The sequence below is a fragment of the Egretta garzetta genome, unplaced genomic scaffold, assembly GCF_000687185.1.
Source record: "Egretta garzetta isolate BGI_Z169 unplaced genomic scaffold, ASM68718v1 scaffold215, whole genome shotgun sequence".
Lineage (NCBI taxonomy): Eukaryota > Metazoa > Chordata > Aves > Pelecaniformes > Ardeidae > Egretta > Egretta garzetta.
In genome coordinates this window covers 3,567,789-3,589,234 of record NW_009259719.1, presented here as the reverse complement: position 1 = coordinate 3,589,234, position 21,446 = coordinate 3,567,789, and the positions used below count along the sequence as shown (strand labels likewise).

The following is a 21,446-nucleotide window of genomic DNA, read 5'->3' as shown; positions in this document are numbered from 1 at the left end:
GGCAGAAGGGGGGAGGGGGGGGGGGGGGGGGGGATGGCGGACAACGACACATCCAGGATAAATAAATCAATCAACATTTTATCTTTGTCTGAATAAATCAATGCTAGAATATAACTCACAAAGTGGAAAATACATATCTTTTGAGAAAGCTTCGTTTGTAGTACCACAGAGCCACTGAGGCTGGAATGGGCCTCAGGAGGTCACTAGTCCAACCTCCTGCTCAAAAGCAGAGAACACTGAAATCAGACCACGCCGTTTGATGTGCCTTTGAACAGCCAAGTCTTGAAATCCTCCAATAGATATACAGACAAAAAAACCCACTTCGGTTCATGGTTTGCTTCTGTTTAAATACAGCATTTTCCTAATCTAAGTTTTCTTTCAGTTTAACTGAATTTACTGCCTTGCCACCATGCTCCCCTCTCCTATTTTAAACAGGGGCCCACAAAATGTGAAAACTGCATAAAAGTGAATTGGCTGGCAATTTCCACCTGAGAGAAAGCTCACCAAAATGTGCAACACACTGTCAAGAAAGCTGTGAAAGCTGCGGAGTGACAGAGAGAGTAAATGGTACACAAGCCTCCAGAGTAGTACTTTTTGCAGTGGGAGATCTTTCCTTTGCATGCACAGATCTACCAGAACAATACACTGGCAGTACAGCAAAGAGACCACACTGAAATATCTGGCCCACCATGATTTGAAACAAGAAAAAAAAAAATAAAAATCACAAGACAATAGAAAAATACAATTTCAAAGGAAAACTCTAACTTAAAAAAATAAAAATGTGAGAGTAAAATAACCGTAGTTATACCATTATTGTAAAATTAAAAGCAGATTTACATTTCAAGCAATATCAAATATCAACATTGTAATAGAAAGAAAAATAAAGCATTTGTAGTTTTGTTCCAAGTATTTTGCGCTGTCTGCTTTTATTTGCTCTTTATGCAAACTAAGAACTGCCAAGAAGTCAATCATTTCACAGCCCTTCTCTATAAACAGATTTGTTTAAAAGAGAAAACAGATTGCAATAAATACCTACTATAATCACCTTTCCTCTTCATTTTTTTTAGGTTTTCTATATTAATACATGTATGATGAATACATCGGTATTCAGTTACAGTACAAACTTCACTTACTTTTCCAATTCGTTTTCTCCATTGACAGACTATGCTCACAATTTACAAAATTTCTTTGCAGACACTTACATATTTCACAGCTCATTAACCTTCAAACAGCACACCTGCCAGTTTGGGGGGGTTATATCTAAAGCAATGATACACTAACTAATAAAGTGCTAAGTATGTTTGTGTCAGAATTGCTTATGAAATGAATGTTTTTCTCCACTGAGCTACCCAGCTGAAATGAATGCATTTGCATCAATTTATGTAAGTTTTTTTTTTCCTGATGGTGAGAGCAGTAAAGTGCCAGTCACTGCAAATATGCACAAATACAGTCTCTAACTGTACTGTCTACCACTTTTTAAGGTATACAAATAATAATGTCTCTTTTTTTTTAATCATCAAAAAAGAACATTTGTGCATTTAACCTCTTTCCTGCTGCAGTAACAGCACAAGGCTTCATTTAAAAATTAACATCTATAGCTTTTCACAACAAGCAAGGAAAATGTCAGTCTAACATTCTTCCTTTCAGCAATTCTCTGTGTAGCTCAGTGACATTTCCAGTGTTCTGTAGCTGGAGTAGCCTGACCTTGGCTCATTTTTATCTGACCTCAGGCTTTTCACATCATTAATAAAGAGATAATCAAAACAAAGGCTATATACATCAGGGCAGGAAAAGTTTGCATAGTTTGGCACTACTATCATATATACCCTTAAAAATGGAACAAAATTAAATGCACATAGCCGAGGTGGTGAACCTTCTAAGGACTGGTTCCAAACATTTTTCCTACTAGCAATAAACCATTTTCAGACCTCCCAACTCTGGCCACCATGATAGTTATTGCTTTACAGGTTTATATCTTTGTTTCAGCTGTCAATAAAAACTTCAAATGATAGCTTTTTAAGTCAAATAAACCTAATAAAAAAAACCAAACCCAAAACACTGGCATCACTGACAGAACAGAAACACCATGCACATCGTGTTTAGATCTAGTCGTACTGTTGGTTTTAAATTTTCTCACATCATGTGACAAAGTGCCATTGTACCCGAAATCTAATCCAATTACTATTGTTTGCATGAAATTTACTATACTCATCAAAAAATCCAGATGTCCTCTTATTTCTGATCTGTTATAATACATGTAAAACAACTATCGGAATAAACAGATACGCTAGTCATGCCTCTCAATAGTAGTCAACATTCTGCAGAGATTAAGAATCATTATAACTATGCTTAGAATTCTCACCTCTGAAACAAACTATGAAGAATGAGCTCAAACTTAAACTATACTTTTAAAGTAGTAATCTTTTCTGAGCTAATTTTGCCAAGACATCATGAAAATGCCAGACTTCAAATGACACAAAAAATAATCTATTCTACTGATTGACAAACACTGATAGAGTTCACCAACAAAGAAAGTGAACAGATCAATTCTAAGCCTCATGCCCTATTAGACCTGGCTTGTAAGAACCATGGAGGGAGGTGGAGGAGTATCATGGCAAATCAGAGGACTCAAGTAGAATTAGTATTGTACCCCAGCGGTCAATACTGCATCCAGTCCCATTCAACATCTTCATTAATGATCTGGATGATGGGGCAGTGTGTAGCCTCAGCAAGTTCAGTGGTGGTACAAAACTGTGAAGAGCAGCCAATACACCAGAGGGTGATGCTGCCGTTCAGAGGGACTTCGATAGGCTGGAGAAATGGGCTGACAGGAACCTCATGCAGTTCAGGGAAAGGAAATGGTTGCAGAGTCTCCATCTCCTTGGAGATATCCAAAAGCTGCCTAGACATGGTCCTGGACAACCAGCTCTAGGTGACCCTGCTTGAGCAGCAGACTTGGACCAGATGACCTCCAGAGCTCCCTTCCAACCTCCACCATTATGTGATTATATGAATCACAACTTGTTGCATCACACGCAGCTCCTGTCTCCAAAACCTGAAGATAACCTGAAGAGTACCATTATTAAGCTAAATAATAATAAAAGGCTTGTTATGAAGTAACTAAGATCCTTTTGAGGATTTCTTTCATTACAGGATTTACCAAGCTGATTTAATTACAAGGTGATTACAAAGCAATCCTATTTAGGCAGGAAGTTGACACTGCAACTAGCACTACCTTACTCAGCTCAGGATTAGAACTGGCCTTTGATGGTTACTTTCATCTCCAAAAACATGAACTTCAATGCACGTTATGAGCATGTTTTAGGACAGCATAAAATTCTACAGTGATAATTAACAAAAGCTATCTATTCTACAAATAGACAATGTGGACATGCAGGACGAAAGGAGTGTGGCTTAATGCAGGCCAAAATGTTATTAACTTTACTCATCTGGGAACAACCAACAATAGCTTGTACAGTACGAAATTCCTTCCATAATGATTTCCACCTGCTGGAGGGCTGCCATTCACCCTGCATCTTCCTGCAGCTGTTTTCCCATGTGCTGCTGGAAGCCATTGCCCTCCCTCTAAATAAGACCTGAGGCCTGGAGATAGAAGATTCAGTTGCTCTAAGCAAACAAAATCTTTTCCCAATTTCTGGTTGCAGAGAACAAAACCTGCTAAGTCTAGAATCATTACTGGATTGCTACCACAGCACAGTCTAGGCCTTATCTTAGTCAGCTTAAAACCCAGGTCTCAGAGAGAGCCCAGCTGGCAAAGCAGTATTTTTATTCCTTGTTCATCTACACTGGCAGGCCACATGCTTGATCACCACATGAATGACACTTTCTCATGTTCAGGTCTTTGGTAAGAAGGATCCTGGGTTTAGTGCACAGAAAGCCCCTCTATCCTATGATGGCTCTCTTGTTGCAGGGATTGTATTTCCTGCAGGAAATATATAAGCTTCATTACAAGAACTTTGAGTTGTTGTTTTTTTGTTATTTAATTTAACATAGCTATATTAATATATATACTAGAAACAAAACATTGATGGCCTCTGATGATACTTGGAATTAGCCCACATTTAGTCTCTCACACATAACCAAATGTAACATTTGCAGCAAATATATAAACATTCCCTCTACTCCCCCAGAGTTCTCCAAACTAAAGTTTAAGTGGAAATGTATGTAAAAGGTCCTTTTGAAAGACAGGATATTTCCGAGTACTGAAGACAGACATTGTTGAGTTATATGAAGTTTATGTTTGTGAAGTGATTACCAAAAAGGCTTCTCACAAAACTAAGTGTAGCTACAAAAGGAGTTCAGGAAAATTTTCCTCTGAGGCCTAATTTTGAACTTTCCTGTCTTGCTGCATCACATTTAGTTTGTACAGGGTGTAATTGAAGAATGCAGCCTGAAGGCACAAACTTCATTAAGATGTACAATGAAGCACACAACGCAACAAACAAAAAAATTACTTCACTTGTATTGCCACATATTGGCCCACTGGTCAGTCAAAATATACAAAGGGCAAACAAGCAGGCAAAACAAATAAGAGAAAAAAGGAGGCATCTCCATCCTGAATAAGAAAAAGCACAAGCACCACAAACAGCCTGTTTTCAACTGTCTCATAACTAACACTAGGAACAACATCAGCTCTAAAACCCTTCAAACTTATGGCAACCAATGAGTGGTCTACAGCCTTAGTAATTTTTATTGAGGTGTCTTTCTGTCACTTATGTTAAGGATGCGTTCTTTCTATTTCTGTCTAAATAGTGATAAGAAACAAGGAGTTTGGCCTACAAAGGAATAGACATAGCAATCTACAAATTCAGCCGCTGTCCAGCTTTTGTGTTCCTTGATGCTCCAGCACATTTATCCAGAACACCCAGAGTTTAACAGTCTCTAATAAACTGCATACCCAGTCTGGAAGTTGTAACATAATAGTTTGTGGAGAAGAGACATTCTGGCAATCATTTTTAATCAGAAAAAAAACCCAAGTATACAGCAGGGTGGCAAGGAATGTGCCAAAACCCTGAAGGTCTTAAAAATGTGTAACAATAGAACATCATTAGAACATGCACGTCAGCCTTGAAGAATCTTATTTTCTAATCTGTGAAATTGCTCGGACACAGAGATCTGTCACTTGTTTTCATGATTGTTAGAGAAAGCATGTAACATTCTCACATAGTTACACAGCAATTTATGACAAATCCCATGTTTGGTTCTATGAGCATATTTCTTATGGCTAGCTGAAAGCTGCTGTAAGACCCTATTCCAGGAAACAAGCCTGGATAGCTCAGTAGTTTTAAGGAGCTCTTGATTCAAAGTCTATTCAAAAGAGGTGAAAAGTATGTTCACACTAACCACATATCTTTTGCAAGCCTCAGGATTACTTAACTCCAGAAACCACTCTTCATTTCTAACCCCTGAGTATCTAATCTTCTACATGGAAAGCTGTACAGCCTCTGACATGCCTACAACAACCTTAGAGCTTTAAAATAACAAAGAAAAGTACTGTTATTTCCTGATAATTCCTGGCTTGAGAAACTAGTGGCTACAAAGTGTGCTTTATTTCTACCTACATAACATAGAAGTAAAGATCTTTTTCAGCAGATTTGAAATGCGCTAAATCTCCACCATGGAGTACAGGAAAGTAATAAAACATTCAGTGCATCTTAAATAGATTAAAAAATGAGATGTAATTATTATCGCCCAAAGTATGCATGTTATTAAAGTATTTTGAGATCAGGTAAATTGCTGACACAATTTAAAGTTTAACACAGATTATTTAAAGACTCTACCTCATACGTAAATGGTGCATATAAGAGCACGGTCTATAATGCTTTCTTTTCAGAAGTAAATAGAAGAAATTTTGGAGGCAAGTAAAGTTATTTCCCATTTTAAACCTGCTATTAAATCAAAATTATTTGGTAAACGATTTCCAATAGTGGCTGCATCAATACACATGTATGACTGGAATTGGCCTTCATTTTCATATGATATCCCAGGAAAAAAAAAAAAAAAGTTACATTAATATGACCCTTCTGCCAAAAGCCTCCTGTACATAAACAATTACAGCAAATTTTAACTAAAATTACTTTCCATAAGAGGTGGACATAATTCACCAACTTTCCCTGATTCCCTTTACAAAGATCTCTTAAAAAGATAAAAGAAACTCAAGAAACTGTTGTCTGATAAAATCATTACCTACACCACAGAAATCACCTAGATTTCTATGGGGAATATAAAATAGTTTGCAGTGTTTCAGAGCTTCATCAATTTATGAGGCAATGTAATTACTGAAGGCTGACAATAATAATGCGTATGAAATCAAAACTACAATTTCTGAAGTTTCAGTCACAAACAAATTCAGGCTCAATCGATTTAGCAAGTCCACGCAGACACAGCCTTAACTGTCTAGAATCAAGATACACTGTGAGGATATTTATGAGTTGTTTTGCTTCATTTTTAAGTCTCATACTTGCAATGACCCACCTAGCTTACAGTGTTATTTCATTCAGAAACAAACCAAAGGATTGTCAAAGAACGCTTTGGATTATACAGAGGAAAAGGGTTAATTAAAAAAAATAATCAAAACTGGAAACTGGTATCTTCCACTGAATAGAAAATATACTGAACATATCTTTCACTAATCTTATACCTAAACAGATTTTTTTTTTTTCCACTGGAAGCTGGAAGAATCTCATATTGTTTGTATGAATATCACAATCACTTATATCACAAATAACATTATATTAGGCCAAACAAAAGGGATTCATTCTCTGCTGTTATAGAGCATTCCTTCTATCAGGCCACCTCTCTGATCATTTTAGCATTAATTTTTCATTTGATTTCCCTGAGAGACTAACAATAAGCAGACACAATACAACCAATTGTCACCAGCACACCAACAGGCAATTACTGCTGATTTTAACTCAAATTGCTTCATGTAAAAGGTTCAAGCCCAGCTGCCTTATGTAGAAACTGGGAAGAGGAGGAACTGAACACCTGTCAAACCAACTGGCTCTCCACCAGGACTGCACAATCCCAGCACCCCTTCATCAAGAGCACTGTAAATTCAGTTCTTTCTATCACTGCCCATCTGCCAGCCATAGGACTGCCATGCCTTGAACACATGCCAGTCTGATAAAGAATTAGGAAATAAAATTAGTGAAGAGCCAATGGAATTAATCACTGTCCTCAGCAGCGCAACAGGTAATGCCAACCTTGCAGAACAGATTTGCACAGCCAAAGATTTAAATTACATAACCTTTACTACTCAAAATCTAGACTGAGATCTGCCAAAATTGTTTTTACCCTTGCTCTATTATGATTATTTTGTATCATATACATATGCTGGCTGGCCCATTAAACACAAGCTGGAAATTCCAAAATTTCATCTGTATCTTCTTAATATACAGAGGATAAGACATACAGCACAGAGGGATAATCAGAATCTTAGAAATATTACCATAAGAATGATGAGTTTAAGCTGTTTTTTCTCCTAGAGCTTTGTTAGCCAGAAATTTGAAACATTCTCTAAGATTTCTGTATACCTTAAATAACGCATTTCTCTGAATAGAAACTATTTGCAGTGTACTACTGAATTTCACGGGTACTTCTGTTTCTTGAAAGAGGTGCACAGATTAAAAATAAAATGAAGAATCAATCTAATCAGTATTGTGTGCTCCGAGTCTATGAAGTTTTGCAAAACCCCAGGAAATGAACTAATGGACAACATTTTTAACACTGGATTTATATGTTCCATCAAACATGACAACCATCCATTACCATATTTTTTACAATTTGACTTTGTAGATACATACATATCTAATGCACTGACCTGTTTTAAAGACTAAAATTATTCATATTTTAAAATAAGCATTGATTGCACTTGAAGCAATAACCACGGATTAATACCATGCACCCTTCAACAGTTCCCTTCAAAATACATCAGTAGCTTCACTCTTCAGAATAGAAATACACAGTAGAAAAGAAGCATCAAGCCATAGCAACCAAAAGGAAAACGCAGCCAACCAACAGATGAAGAAAGAAGGAATTAAATCACAACAATCAAGTCATAAGGCCCAGTTCCCCCCACTGAAGCCAATGAGAATTAGGCACAAACATTTTCTTAAAATGCAATCACATAAGTGCTTGTAAAAAAAATTCTAGAATGAGAGCTGGTGCACTCCCAAGACATGTATACCAAATATATTGGCATTTAAAAGGGTTTACATTATTTCACTGTTCTTTAACAAATTGCTTTCTACACAGACTTCTAACAAACACATCATCACCTTGACACATGCTATTAACTAAATATTTCTATTGCATTTTATGATTAGAAGATACAATACCTCTGTCTGAAGTATGGCAGCTCTCTGTTCTTTGGCAGTAAGCGACTCTTTAAGCACTTCAATGTGTTGCTTGCAATCTGAATTCTGATTGCTAAGGGTTTCAAGCTTAGTTTGTAAGGCAAGAAGTTCTGATTCTTTCTTTGAGAGTTCTTGTTTCAGTTGGTCAATCTGTAATGGGAAAAAAAAAAGTTAGATTGTTAATTTCATTTCCAATTCATAGTTGCACTTGAAATCCAGCAGGTGTGTATGGCCATGATATAATTCAGACACCTGTAAATTCTGGAAAATAATTAAGATTTGGACTTTTTACACTCACAACTTCGATTGAGTTTCTTGTAGTTTAACATAATCTGGTTTAAGAGTGATTTTCCTGCAATTGCAGAAGTTAAAAGGAAACTCTTAAAGATCATGCATGATGATTTGGCCTACAAATTTACCATGGACCTCAGTAAGTTCAAAAACATATATCCTGTGTGATGCAAGTCTGGCAGGACAGAAAAAATGCATAAGAAAAAAGTATTCATAAATGTACAAATTTAATCCAATAACCTATTCCTGCCAACAGGATAATTCTTGTGACTTATCATTGGCCAGAGCGAATCAAGTTTTTTTAGGAGCCTGATAAGGAAAAGCAGGCATCTTAGTATGGAGAGGAAAACAGAACTGGAATTTGAACCTTACTCTTCTTGTAAATGTGTTGCTGAGCCTACCATCCCCACCTCCTTTTTTCCTCTCTGGCAGTTCATATGGAATTTTCAGGTACTAGGATAGCCAAGCCAAAGCAATTAACTTAAGAGAAGTCTGGGGGAAACGTTATAAAAAATTCCACAGAGTGAAAGGTCTGTGAGATTGTAAAAGTGTATCCTCAGGGAAACAGCACAAACCCTGTCACTGAGAAGGGGCTTCTGAGTTTAAGTGAATTTAAGGTTCATCACTGAATGCCATGGAATTGTGATTATTCCTTCCTTTCCACAATGATAAGTGGGAGGGGTAGCCACAGAATGCAGAAGTGTGGTAGATTTAGAATATACAAATCTGAACAAAGCACTGGATAATACACAGAATGATGCTAAAGGATGGTGAATTAGGTGACATACAACTATTCATCTTAAAGTCCTGTGAAATAACACTGGTCACCAGATGAGTTCAGATATATCATCTGATGAGAATTACTTGAAATAAAATGCCTTAGTGCATCTGCATAACTCAAAGAAACCACAGTTCTCTTATATTTGGAAAGTTTTCTTGATGACTGTAAAGCCTAGACATTTTTCTTTCAGTTCTGCAACAAGTAGAGAAGTGCTAGAAGAGCTCTTTCCATTCTCTCCCATCAGTTGCATCCCAACAGACATTTGGGATGCAAGAAATCTAGCAGGGATAGATAGAATTTGATTCAAAAATCCCTAGGAAGAAAAGAGTATGTATCCACAGGCTGATCCTACTCAACCACATCCTAAAGATCCACATACTGAAACATTTCACATATTCAATACTGTATGGCACAGTCACTGGAAACATTTACTGCTGATCAAAATACTTCTGTTTTGTTTTACATTGCAAGTGTATCCTTAAAAATTATATTTAAACAGTTTCTTCCAACTGTAGTCCATATGCACATCTTAATATATTTATTCCTTATTTCCCTTTATAAATCTTAATATGTTTGTTTAGCTGGTTAAGGTACTTGGCTAGCCACCCCTGAGCTACTGTATAAAATCACGAATCTATACTGGCACTAAAAGCAATCATCTTCACAGTCTGAAAGTATCAAAATAAGAAAAGGAGCATACAAAAAACAGATGTTAAGAAAATGTAAAGAGTGTAGTTAAACTGCTAGAGAAAACTTTCTCTTGAAAGCAAACCACCTTCCTCCATCCCTTGCCAGAATTTGTAAGCAAGTACGGCAACTGAGACAAAAATGTATACAAAATGAACAATGGGAAAATCTGTCTACAAGATATAAAGACAAAATGTGGATCTGAAGCCAATCTAAATTACATCACGTACTTTATATGAGACCCATGTGAACACAACAGACTCTTAATCTCTTCTAGAAACTCTTCCCGCTTTTTTCCATGACACAACCCACACCCTGAGAAATAATCAACAACAAAAAAAAAAAGCTTCATTTTCATTACAGGTATGTTCCTTGTCTTTCAGAACCAGAATCTGTTTAGTATAAAGTTCTGGCTACAAGACCTACAAATTGCCAGGAGTTTAAAAATGTGAGAGTGCTCTAAAATAAAAAAAAAAATTAAAAAACCAAACAAAAACCCAACAAAAAGCATGTTGAATAATTATGCTTTTGGCTGATGTTTTATTAAAAAAAGAGTAATGGTGAAAACATACTAAAACTTCAATTTAAAAAACATGAAGTGTCAAAAGTACCAAAGGCATAACAAGAAAACACATAACTTTTAAAAAGAAATTTTTAGACCTGGGTATATTTGCTTTTTTAAACTTCTACACTACGTACTAGCATGTTAAAACAAAATTCAACAGAGCATGAAATAAATTTCTGTCTCCAGCAGTTGTCCAAACATTTTCACTTCGCTATATCTTAAGTGGTGTGGAAGACCAACAGTCACGATGAGATTTCCTGATCTCAGTACAAAAAAAGACAAAGGCAAAAATGTTCTTGTACTTTATGAAGACTACAATGAAGATAATCTACAACTCTGGGTATAAGCATCTAAAGAACTCAAAGTTTGGCCTCCGATCCTAACATGCCCACTATCTCATATATTTCTTATGCGTAATTTGCCTTTCACCACTTTTTCAACTTTGCCCAATATGACCTTGCTTCACCTCCTTTCCTGAAACCCTTAAAATTAAACCCTAAAAAATTAAAGCCTATGTATTCAGGAGGAGTGAATATTACCAAGAATTAGCTATGAAAAGGAACACTTCCCAACAGTCTCTGCCACTCACGTAGAATAAATAATATTCAGTATCAGCCTCCATTTAACACCTTCCCATTTATTTAAAGCAAGAACAGATTTTAAATAAGATATATATCAAGAATAAATGTGAACTATTAAGAGCTTTATAGCACCTAAGATCATTAACTGTGAGAAGAGTTTTGTTATGTTCTTTGCCCTCAATCAAGACTTCTGTTTATCAGAATTTATCAACAATCTCAGGTTCAACAGATCAGGTATAATGAGACCTGTTTGCTGACAACTACATAAATACTTTTCCACCTTGAAAGGTTCTCAGATGAATGATAAAAGTATCTTCTTCTGCAAATCTCAATTTTAAGTGGAAGAAAAGGACTGGTGAAAGAAAACAAAGTTTCATCAGAATGTGGCATTTATCAAAGATCAGAAGATTGTGACAAAACAAGGCATGTCTTCTCATTCATCTGCTTTCTGTGCCACAGAAATTCATGGAAGCTTTTCCTCTCAAAAACATCAGAATATTGTTCACAAAATACAAGGCTTTGTACATTATCAAAAGATTTGCTGAGACGCATTAGGAGTTTTGCTGCAAATTACTAAAACGGAGCTGCTTTGAAATTAACAATGTTTAAATAGGAAAAATAATTTTCCTGATGAGAATGCTACTGAGGAACTTTAGCTACTTTTCAGTAGCTTAAGGACTACTTTTTTTCAGCAGTGTCCAATACTACACAGTGGTGAATTTTCTTACTCCTATACTCACTGTGGAATTCGGACAAAGTAAAAGCATCTTGTCAAGAAGCTAATGAAGGTCTAATTTAGACAAGAAAACTGAAAATCAGAGAACTCAGATTCTCCAGAAGGTGCTGACACTGTTTCATTCTCTGACCATAGTAATAGTACCAGTTCCTCCTCAAGCAGTTTTTTCAGAGCTGCAAGTATGTTTCAGAAAAAGTGAGTCAATCCATCTCAGTTCCCTAGAATTCCACATACACAAAACCCCCTAAATATTAAACAGAATAAGAACCAAACCAAATAGGTAGGATCAAAAGACTTTTAAAATAAAGTAAGATTTCATAATAATCATGACTACTAAAATTGTTTGCCCAGATTTTATTCTGGCATTATGGTCAAGTTTTTAATAACACTGCAACGGATGAGATGGCTGGCTCTCTCTTCCAGTATTTCCACTTCAGGCTTCTGTGACATGTTTCACCGCATCTTAGTTTAGCTTCTAAGTAATATAAATAAATTCAGGTTTTGTCAATAGCATTTTTTTTTATATGAGAATGGGATCATCATAATTTCAAACATTTCTTTTTATCAAGTACTTGAATTCAGTATTTTATCACTTTATAAACAAAACACCTTCAAGGTAGAGAGCTGGGAATAAACCAGCACGAATTGTAACATTACATATATTTATTACAATTTTTAAGGCAACTATAAAAATATCAGAAAGGAATTACTGGAACTCACAAGAAAAATTATTCAGAGTGCTCATCTTTACCTAGAGAGCAGCTGAGCAAATCAAAATGAAAGGAGGTAAAAAGACCGGCTGGGACAACGATTTAGACATCAGGCTTTACTCCTGATGTATTTTCAAATAATGAACAAGTAATACTGTTTGATACCTTGATACACTTCCTTGATACCAGGAAATGTGTTACATCACTACACATTTAAGATCTGCTTGTGGTCAACTCATAATTGTCTATGTAGAATACTTTTAAATGAAAGGTACTCTGTAGGAACAAAGAGATCAAATTGCAAGTCTTTAAAATACTAGAAGATTACAATTTGGCATCATCTATGGAATAGCAGTCCCTGCTTGTAAAACCACAGTCAAAACAAAAAAAAAAAAAAAAAAGCAAAACTAAAGTTGTGCCAAAATGGTGCAAGTCAAAATTATGAACTAATTCAAAAAGCCAACATTAAAATACCATACACAAAAAAAGAGAAAAAGGAACATGGTATAGACTCAGGATTACAGTAGTCTCTGCAGAAGTGGTGAAATAGCCTCTTCCTTACCTCTTCTTAAGTCAAAACATAAACACATTTTTATTTATCCAAAATGCTTCACTCCTCCATAACTGCTGAGTATTGCAAAATAGTGATTTACCAAAAGTAGACATACAGAAAGCCGCTTGTGTTGAAAAGGGTCAAGTTAAAACTTTTGTTTCCATTATGTAAACAGCATTAAGCTGTTTTATTAATAGACCTTACCTTATTTTTCATGAACTTTGAGTGACTCTTGTAAACTTCTATTTGTTTGATTTCTTCTTCTCGGTCCTCTGTATTCAGAACTCCATTTGTCTTTAACATCTGTATTTCATCTTCAAGATCTCTTATATTTCGCTCAAGTGAAGCTATTTTTGTATCCTAAGTTATAAAAAACCAGAGTATTAAAAGTGATATGAAACTTGTATATTAAAGAGTAACGAAAGTACATCTGTGCATGCATGAACATCAAATAAGACACAGCAAAAAAAGAGGGCACAAATACAGATTGCACATACTGTCACAAACCAAGAGTAATTCTATTGATTTTGGCTTAAAGAAATGCAGAATTTAGAACTCTCTCTAAGAAAAGATGCGCAATGCTCCATTCTGTTACGTAGTCTGTAGAGAATACATTCTGGTCAAAATTCTGTCTTCATTCCTACACAGTTAGGGATGAAGGGAGAATGGGAGATGCCCTATTTCCCAGGTGTACATGGTAACATACCTTGTTTGCTTTGCTGATCATCTAGGCCTGGCTATTCTTCCAAGTTCTAAACCACCAAGTTTAGCCTAGGGAGGCCAGTCCATCATCACTGCAGGACAACAGGCCACTTCATTACATGACACAGCCTGAGGCTGATTTTCTCTATTTCCATAGAGTTCTGCCTGCTGTCAGGAGGAAGAAAGGCTGTCTCCTCACATACTTTTCCTCCACTGATTCAGCCACATCACTAAGAGGAGATTTAGCACTTTTTGTTACGAGTCCCAAAATAAACAAAACCACAAAACCACAACCACTAAAAATTTCTACATCGCAGACAACAGCTGCCATGTGTGCCAGCACAGCACTGAAAACATCCAGTGATTTTTTTGTTGTTGTTGTTGTTGCCAGTCATTTGGAAATTGACTACATCTCTTCAGTAAAAGTCAGAAAGATTAAAAAAGTGATTACACAAACTTCTTGGATAATTTTCTGTTTAAAAGAGCATTGCAAAATGACTCATTAGGAAATCTGCTTTAGGCCCTGTTTGCAGACATTTACCAAAAAATTGCAAACATTGTGATTCAGATGGTCAGACAATCAGTTCAACAAACTCCCCGGGGACCAGCTCTGCTGAAAAAGACTTGAGAATCTTGGTAGACAGCAAGCTTAACAGGAGCTAGCACTGTGACCTGGCAGCAAAGGCGGCAAACAGCATCCTGGGCGGTAACATGAACACAGCCAATATGCAGGTCAAGGGAAGAGATTATTGCCTTCCACTCAGAATTCATTAGACTTAGTCTAGAATACTGCATCCAGTTGTAAGCCCCACAGCACAAGACAGACTTGATGAACTTGAATGAGTGCAGCAGAAAGCCACCAAGAGGGCTCGGGGGATGGAGTACATGCCCTCTAAGAAGAGGCAGAGAAAAGTGGGTTTGTTCAGCCTAGAGAAGAGAAAGCTTCGAAGAGGGAGATAATGTAGCCTTGCAATATCTACGAGTGTTATATTTTGAGTACAAGCATTGGAAATGGTTGCCCAGGGAGGTGGTGTTGCCCATCTCTGGAGATTTTTTGAGGTCTGACAGGATAAAGCTGCAAATGTATCTCTTCATTTGGGCTTTGCAATCATGATACACAATATAGTGCAGGTAAATATTCATGAATTCCAATAGGGCAGAAAGAATATTCTTTCTCTGACATTATTCCCATAGTAATTGTAGTATAGTGATCTTAAGTCTGAATGTCTGATGCCACTGAAATGTGTTCAGCATTTCACTAGCAAACTGTATTATGATTTTTTAGCACCCTTAATAATTAAGCAAAAGTGGCTTTACAATATGATTAACTGTAGCAGCAGACAGATGTGTTTCCCAGAAGTAGGACTGACTGCAGTGCTTCTTTCTTGGCTTTTCTCTTCTGCAAATAGCCAGCTGCATTGTTCATAACCAAAGTAATGTAAAAAGGTAAATTTACAAGTCTTTATAAGATCTAATTCCTTTTTTTTTAAATGTGTAAACAAATCTTCAGTCAAACCCCGTTCCACTGAAAACATCAGAAAATCACTATACTATGACTGTAGCAAGCAGTAGAACACAGAAATAATCTCATTCAAGACAGTTGAAAATTAGCATCAGAGTAAAAGCACATTTCTTCTGTGAAAGACCATCCCCTCATTAAACAGTTTTGTTCAATCACACAATCAAAACCACAGTAAATTAATAGTAAGGCTATACTGATATTAATACATACATACCAGATCAACCATACAAAGAAAATATCTTTAAAATGAACAGCAGGATAAGCACTTGCTTACAGTCATACAAAATGACCAGGAAATTTTTGTGTTAATCAGAACCTTGATAAATACACAGACAGCTCCCTTCCAGATACTTCTAAGGTCCAGAAGACAAATTTTGTCTCAAAAAAAAATATCAGTCATAAGGAAAAATACATCTAGCCTGCTGCTGAGTGCAGATTCATTCACTTGCATCTGACTGGGATATACCAGCTTTCAGTGGCAGATATGTTTCTGGGTTGTAAAACTATGCAAATACATCAGTGTGTTTGAATCCAGTCAAGAGCTCAGTGATGTAAAACGATGTAAAACTTTTCAGTAAGAAATCCCAGGATAAGAGACTTCAAAATAGAAGTTGAGGAGAGCCATCTTCCATGACAGCAAACATACTTTAATGCCATATAGGCAAAGTAACACACTTTGAAGGGGAATACCAAATCACTTTGTGCATCTTACAATTTCCAAATTAGCTGCATCACCTTTAAGAAAAGTGGCTCCAGCCAAAAGACAAAAAAAGTGTCAAAATGCAAAGGAAAAAAAAATCTTGGAATGTGAAAGTTGCTGTTTCTTACTTTTACCTCACCAGCTTTTTCTTTTCTGGAAAATATCTGATACTGAAAATGTTGATCATAATCTTAACCAGCAGCCCATATTTTCCTTTCTTGAAGGGTATGTACAAAGAGAAAGAGTATTCCACCAAAAATCAATTAAAAACCACAAAGGAGCTAGCTAGGGACGCAACTTAAAAAAAACAGAACTAAACAACACCCCAAAAAACCACCACACACACTCCATCACTACCACCCCCCATTCTGGAAGACTTCCAACCAAGTTTTAGGTTATATGCCTATATCTAATATAATGATGGAGTTGTTTTTTGAATAACAACTTTTCAAGTCACAGGTAAAATGCAACTTAAATTACTTAGTATGTAACATTATTAACATGAGAGATTTCCAATAGCAAAATCCTAAAAGTTTTACTAACATTTGTCTGTGGAATCAGAATTACTCGTATCACAGAGCAAAGTCTGTATGAATGATCATAAAAACCAAATAATCTTTCTATTAAATCACCAGCCCTTCACATGAGAGAAAATAAACATTTTTAAGATGTTAACTGCTCCATTCACAAAACATTTTTCCATAAACTTTTTTCAGAAAAGAAGAAAGTAAAATAAAAGGTTGAGATGGAATGAAAAAAAGAAAGGTGAAGAATTCTCATTAAATCCTATCATTTGGAGAAATTGCACGTAAAGAAAAATGCAGAAAGGAGAAAAAAATAATTTTAAAAGCTATCGAGGCTTATGTACAACAATAAATTATTGTAGCTCTCACAGATACTACAATCAAATTAGCTTGCTCCATCAGACTTCATTTTAGAAAGTTTTTACTCCAGTTACTGAAGATAAAAGCAAAACCTAAGCTTCACTGCACTTTAGAATGATTTTGCACTGAAATGTATTAATACTTACATGACCTGTTATGACATCTCATCTGAGAGTAGTCCTCATCAAATCTCTCCAGCTAAGTCTTAAAGAGTCTGGCTTTTTGTACTGCTTTTGTATTTTACATGTTTGCAAATATAACATGGCAGAAATAATTTATAGCACAGCCTGTTATACTATTTAGAAGGTTTATACATCACAGAAAAAAAACCATTTAAGCTTTATGAACAATATCTAACAACTTTTGGAAGTATTTTCTGTACTTCTACTTTATCACAAGTTTGAACTCTCCAAGGAGAAACTTATTTTTAATCAATCTCTGAATAACTGTGATTACAGATGTATAAAACCTAGTTTTGCTATCTCTAGAAAAATTGTCACTGTCAGCTTTGTATTAACTTTTTATTGGAACAGAAGCCAGAAATTTCACAAAGTTTAAAGACTAAAACCTGTTTCAAAATAATTTATCAAAAGCATCAGTAATGACAAGACAGACATCACCTTCATTCACAGACTGTTCAAGGAGTCAAAGGTACCATTCCTTTATGTACAAACAGTACAGGACTGGCAAATTCTGCTGGCTTGCCCAGGAAACCTGAAAGTTTTCATGTCTGGACAACTACTAGAAAGCGAGAAACTTTGTAGGTCAAAGGTAACACAGCCAGCCCGGAGCTCCCAACAGGTACTGCAGCAAGGCAGTTGGCTTGACTTACAGGATGGATAGAAAGCTATATAGCTTTGCTTTCACTAGAAGTTTTGACAGAATAGGCACATTCCCTTAAAATCTTCTGATTCAGCTGAATCAGCATTTTCCCACAGAAAACTTAAATTGGAAAACTTTCAACCAGCTCTTGTTGTGGCACAGGGCCTGGCAATCTTTCAGAAACTGAAACAGCAACAGATGCAGGATTTCCTTCAAACCTCTAAGATTTGTCCACATTAGCAGCATTCTAACAAACTACATTGGTCTGTGTTGAATCACAAAGACGATTCCTTTGCAGTACTATTAACGAAGCAGCTTAGTATTAACTGGTACTAATAAACATCTTCTGAGTTCTACAACAATGCAGCATTTGTGCAGATATTTCCAGTCAGGCCCTCTAAATCTGTTAAAAGGCATAAGATTATATAGCAGGATTTGTGATATAGATCAGGGTACTCACCCTAATCTATCCCCTCCTTCCAGCAGTAATCAATACTTCTTCCTCATCTCCTTTATTAGAATAGTGTTGCAGATATTCTGAGAGAGAGGTTAGGGCTATTTCTATGCTGGACCTAGCAGAAATCCACCTCTTCTGGAACATGAAAAAATTAGTATGTGTCCTGATGCTGAAGAAAATAATATTCCACAATGGAAAGGAGACTAAGTCGACAAATGAGTTTCTACAAAAAGATTTCATGAACTTTATATATCCAGTCCTTACAACATGAGTGCTATAGCACATTTCCTGAATTCTTAGGAGGAGAGGAAAAAATAGTAGGGCAAAACATTTATAAATAATACAGCATTCCAATCTGTCTTACTCTGAAACAAAAAGTAATGAAATGCTACTCTTCATCATTTCAAATACCTGATAAATCTAAACTACGTCTGTGAAAAATCTTGCTTGTATAGGGCATTCAACAAGGAATCAGAAGTAAATATTTGAAACCTCACATTTAATAAAACTTGCATTTAAATGCACATATGCACAAATGCTATCAACAGACCATACACAACTACTCTTACTATATACTTTTTTAACTTTGTCAATTTAATACAGAGAATATATTCAGGTTTATTTTTGAAGACAAAGGAAGGTGAAAGTTCATGCAATCTCAATAGTATGTTGCACCGCAAACACACGCACACGCTTCTGTGGAACCAAGCCCATACCTGAAATATCAAAGCTGGATCAATACATAAAGATGGCTCTTTCTGCAAGTAAGGTAAACCACAGATATTTTCATTTACTTCATTTACCATTTTGAAAGACTTTTTAATTCTTGTTGCTAGACTATAGGATGACCAATACCCTACACTTAGCTTTATGCCATATCTGTAGGCAACTCATTTCTGATTTTATCTCTCAAGTAATATCACTGATTTAAGCGCAGAACTGTCTGAACAAGATCATTGAATCACAGAATAGTTTGGGCTGAAAGCAACTTTTAAAGATCATCTAGTCCAATCCCCCTGCAGGGACATCTTTCACAAGAACAGGTGTCTCAAAGCCCCATCCAACCTGGCCTTGAACACTTCCAGGGATGGGGCATCCACAACTTCCCTGGGCAACCTGTTCCAGTGCCTCACCACATTCATAGTAAAAAATTTCTTCCTTATATGTCCCATCTAAATCTCTTTCAGTTTAAAACCATTGCCCCTTGTCCTATCACTACAGGTCCTGGTAAAGAGTCTTTCTCCGTCTTTCTTATAAGCCCTCTTTATATAAGGAAAGGTCACAATAAGGTCTCCCCAGAGTTTTCTTCTCCAGGCTGAATAACTCCAATTCTCTCAGCCTTTCTTCATAGGAGAGGTGTTCCAGCTTGCTCTGTCATTTTCATGGCCCTCCTCTGGACCTGCTCCAACAGGTCCATGCCTTTCTTGTACCAGGGACCCCAGAACAGAATGCAGTACTCCAGGTGAGGCCTCAGTAGAGATGAGCAAGTTTTGACCCAAGTCATGTGCTCAGGAGTAGTTCATATTTAAAGAATGAAATAATGAAAAGTGTGTTTCTTCAGTCTTTTTTATTATATTAATCAGTGTTAATCAACTTTGGGTATCACTGATATTCAAAGATATCAGTGATGTGGCATTTGTCAGCACACAATACTCAAAGAAGTATGCATGGGTGCAATGGCTTTATTTTCTGCTTAAACAGACAAAGATTTAGGCATGAGGAAAAAAAATGCTGTTTGACTACATATATCTGTAGTCACAGCCAGAAGCAACCATTGCAACAAAACTAGACCAGCTTCCTGCATAACATTTCATAAAATTATACGAATGCTGTTAAATATACATACCATATTTTAGTGTACATTTGCTGTGTCTAGCTTCCACGTCACTATTTTGCAATATGTTTATTTTCATTACTGGACAGGACTTTTTTTTATGAAGATATCTCAGGTAGGCATCTACAAACTATAATCTCTTTGCTCTGTAATTTCCTATTTGTTAAAATACACAGAACTAAGCTCCTAAAGCCATTTATTGTTTGGTAATATTTTTAAACATTCTGGTGGCTCTTCTCTGAACACCGTGAGCTCCATGATGCAACTCACTATTCTGGGTGGAAGTGCACTTAAAAACTTTTACCCCATACAGACAGCATGTCCAGTATGCCCCACTTTCTAGAGAATGGATCTCAGAGAAAACCATTGTGGAGGGCTGGGGGAACAAAACAAAACAGTCTCTTGAAAGCAATGTCTACAATGTGATTAAGCAAGCTTTTAAAAAAACAAGAGCTTGAGGGAATAACAGGACTGCATGGGAAAAGGAAGCATCCTGCCCTCCTCCAGTCCTGCAACTCTACTTTCCAGAAGAAGGGCTTCTGGAGTAGAAGGTCTGCTGCAGAAAAGAGGACAGAGAGTAAAGAACATAAGGGGAAAGAATAAACAAAAGACATGGGACATCTGGAAGCAAATGTGTCTAAGAAGCAAAACCAGAAAGTTAGGAAAGAAAGGCCTGTGCAATGCACCAGAAAAGACAATAGATATCTGAAGAGAAATAAGTAAATAGAAACAGGAGTCAAGACATAGTCAAGACATTTTTACACAAGTATACAGAAGATAGACGCTCGACAAGGAACAATTGTATTTTCTGCATAACTGTTGTCTATATGAAAAGGCAACTACTTGCAAAGTTTTCAGAGTGAAATTAAGAGCAGGACAGGAAAGGTAGGGCAGAAAAAAAAATTACATACGAGATGATAGGTAGGAGAAATGGGTATACTTCACTGCATGAAAGGGAGGGCTGACTGGGAAAAGGGACAGAAAGCATTCGGCAGTGGCAAGGGACAGAAGAAAACCACAGGAAAGAATAGAGGGATTTACAAAGGAGGGAAAGCTGCCTCCTGGCAGAGCCTGGGGGAGCCAGGGAGGGGACTCAGACAAAAGCTAACATGGCAAGAGGGTGGAAGGGGTTGGGTGCAGTAAAGAGAAATATATACTGCTTGGAGCCTCTGCATGGGGGAGTGTATGGCCTCAGACTGCCATATTAGAGGGTAATCGTCTCCCTCCTTCTACCCCCAACCCT

The 21,446-nt window shown here is 36.5% G+C and overlaps 1 protein-coding gene across 1 annotated transcript in view; it reads right to left on the bottom strand.

Annotated features, from left to right (window-relative positions):
- The window catches only part of ERC2 (ELKS/RAB6-interacting/CAST family member 2), a 362,739-nt gene that overhangs the window by 235,391 nt on the left and 105,902 nt on the right, over positions 1 to 21,446 (bottom strand). Inside the window, exons 5-7 of the mRNA XM_035894657.1 lie at positions 19,086 to 19,127; positions 13,487 to 13,642; positions 8,361 to 8,528 (exon numbers count right to left, since the gene is read on the bottom strand). Of these exons, the coding sequence (XP_035750550.1) occupies positions 8,361 to 8,528; positions 13,487 to 13,642; positions 19,086 to 19,127 (366 nt within the window). The remainder of the gene's footprint in view (positions 1 to 8,360; positions 8,529 to 13,486; positions 13,643 to 19,085; positions 19,128 to 21,446) is intronic.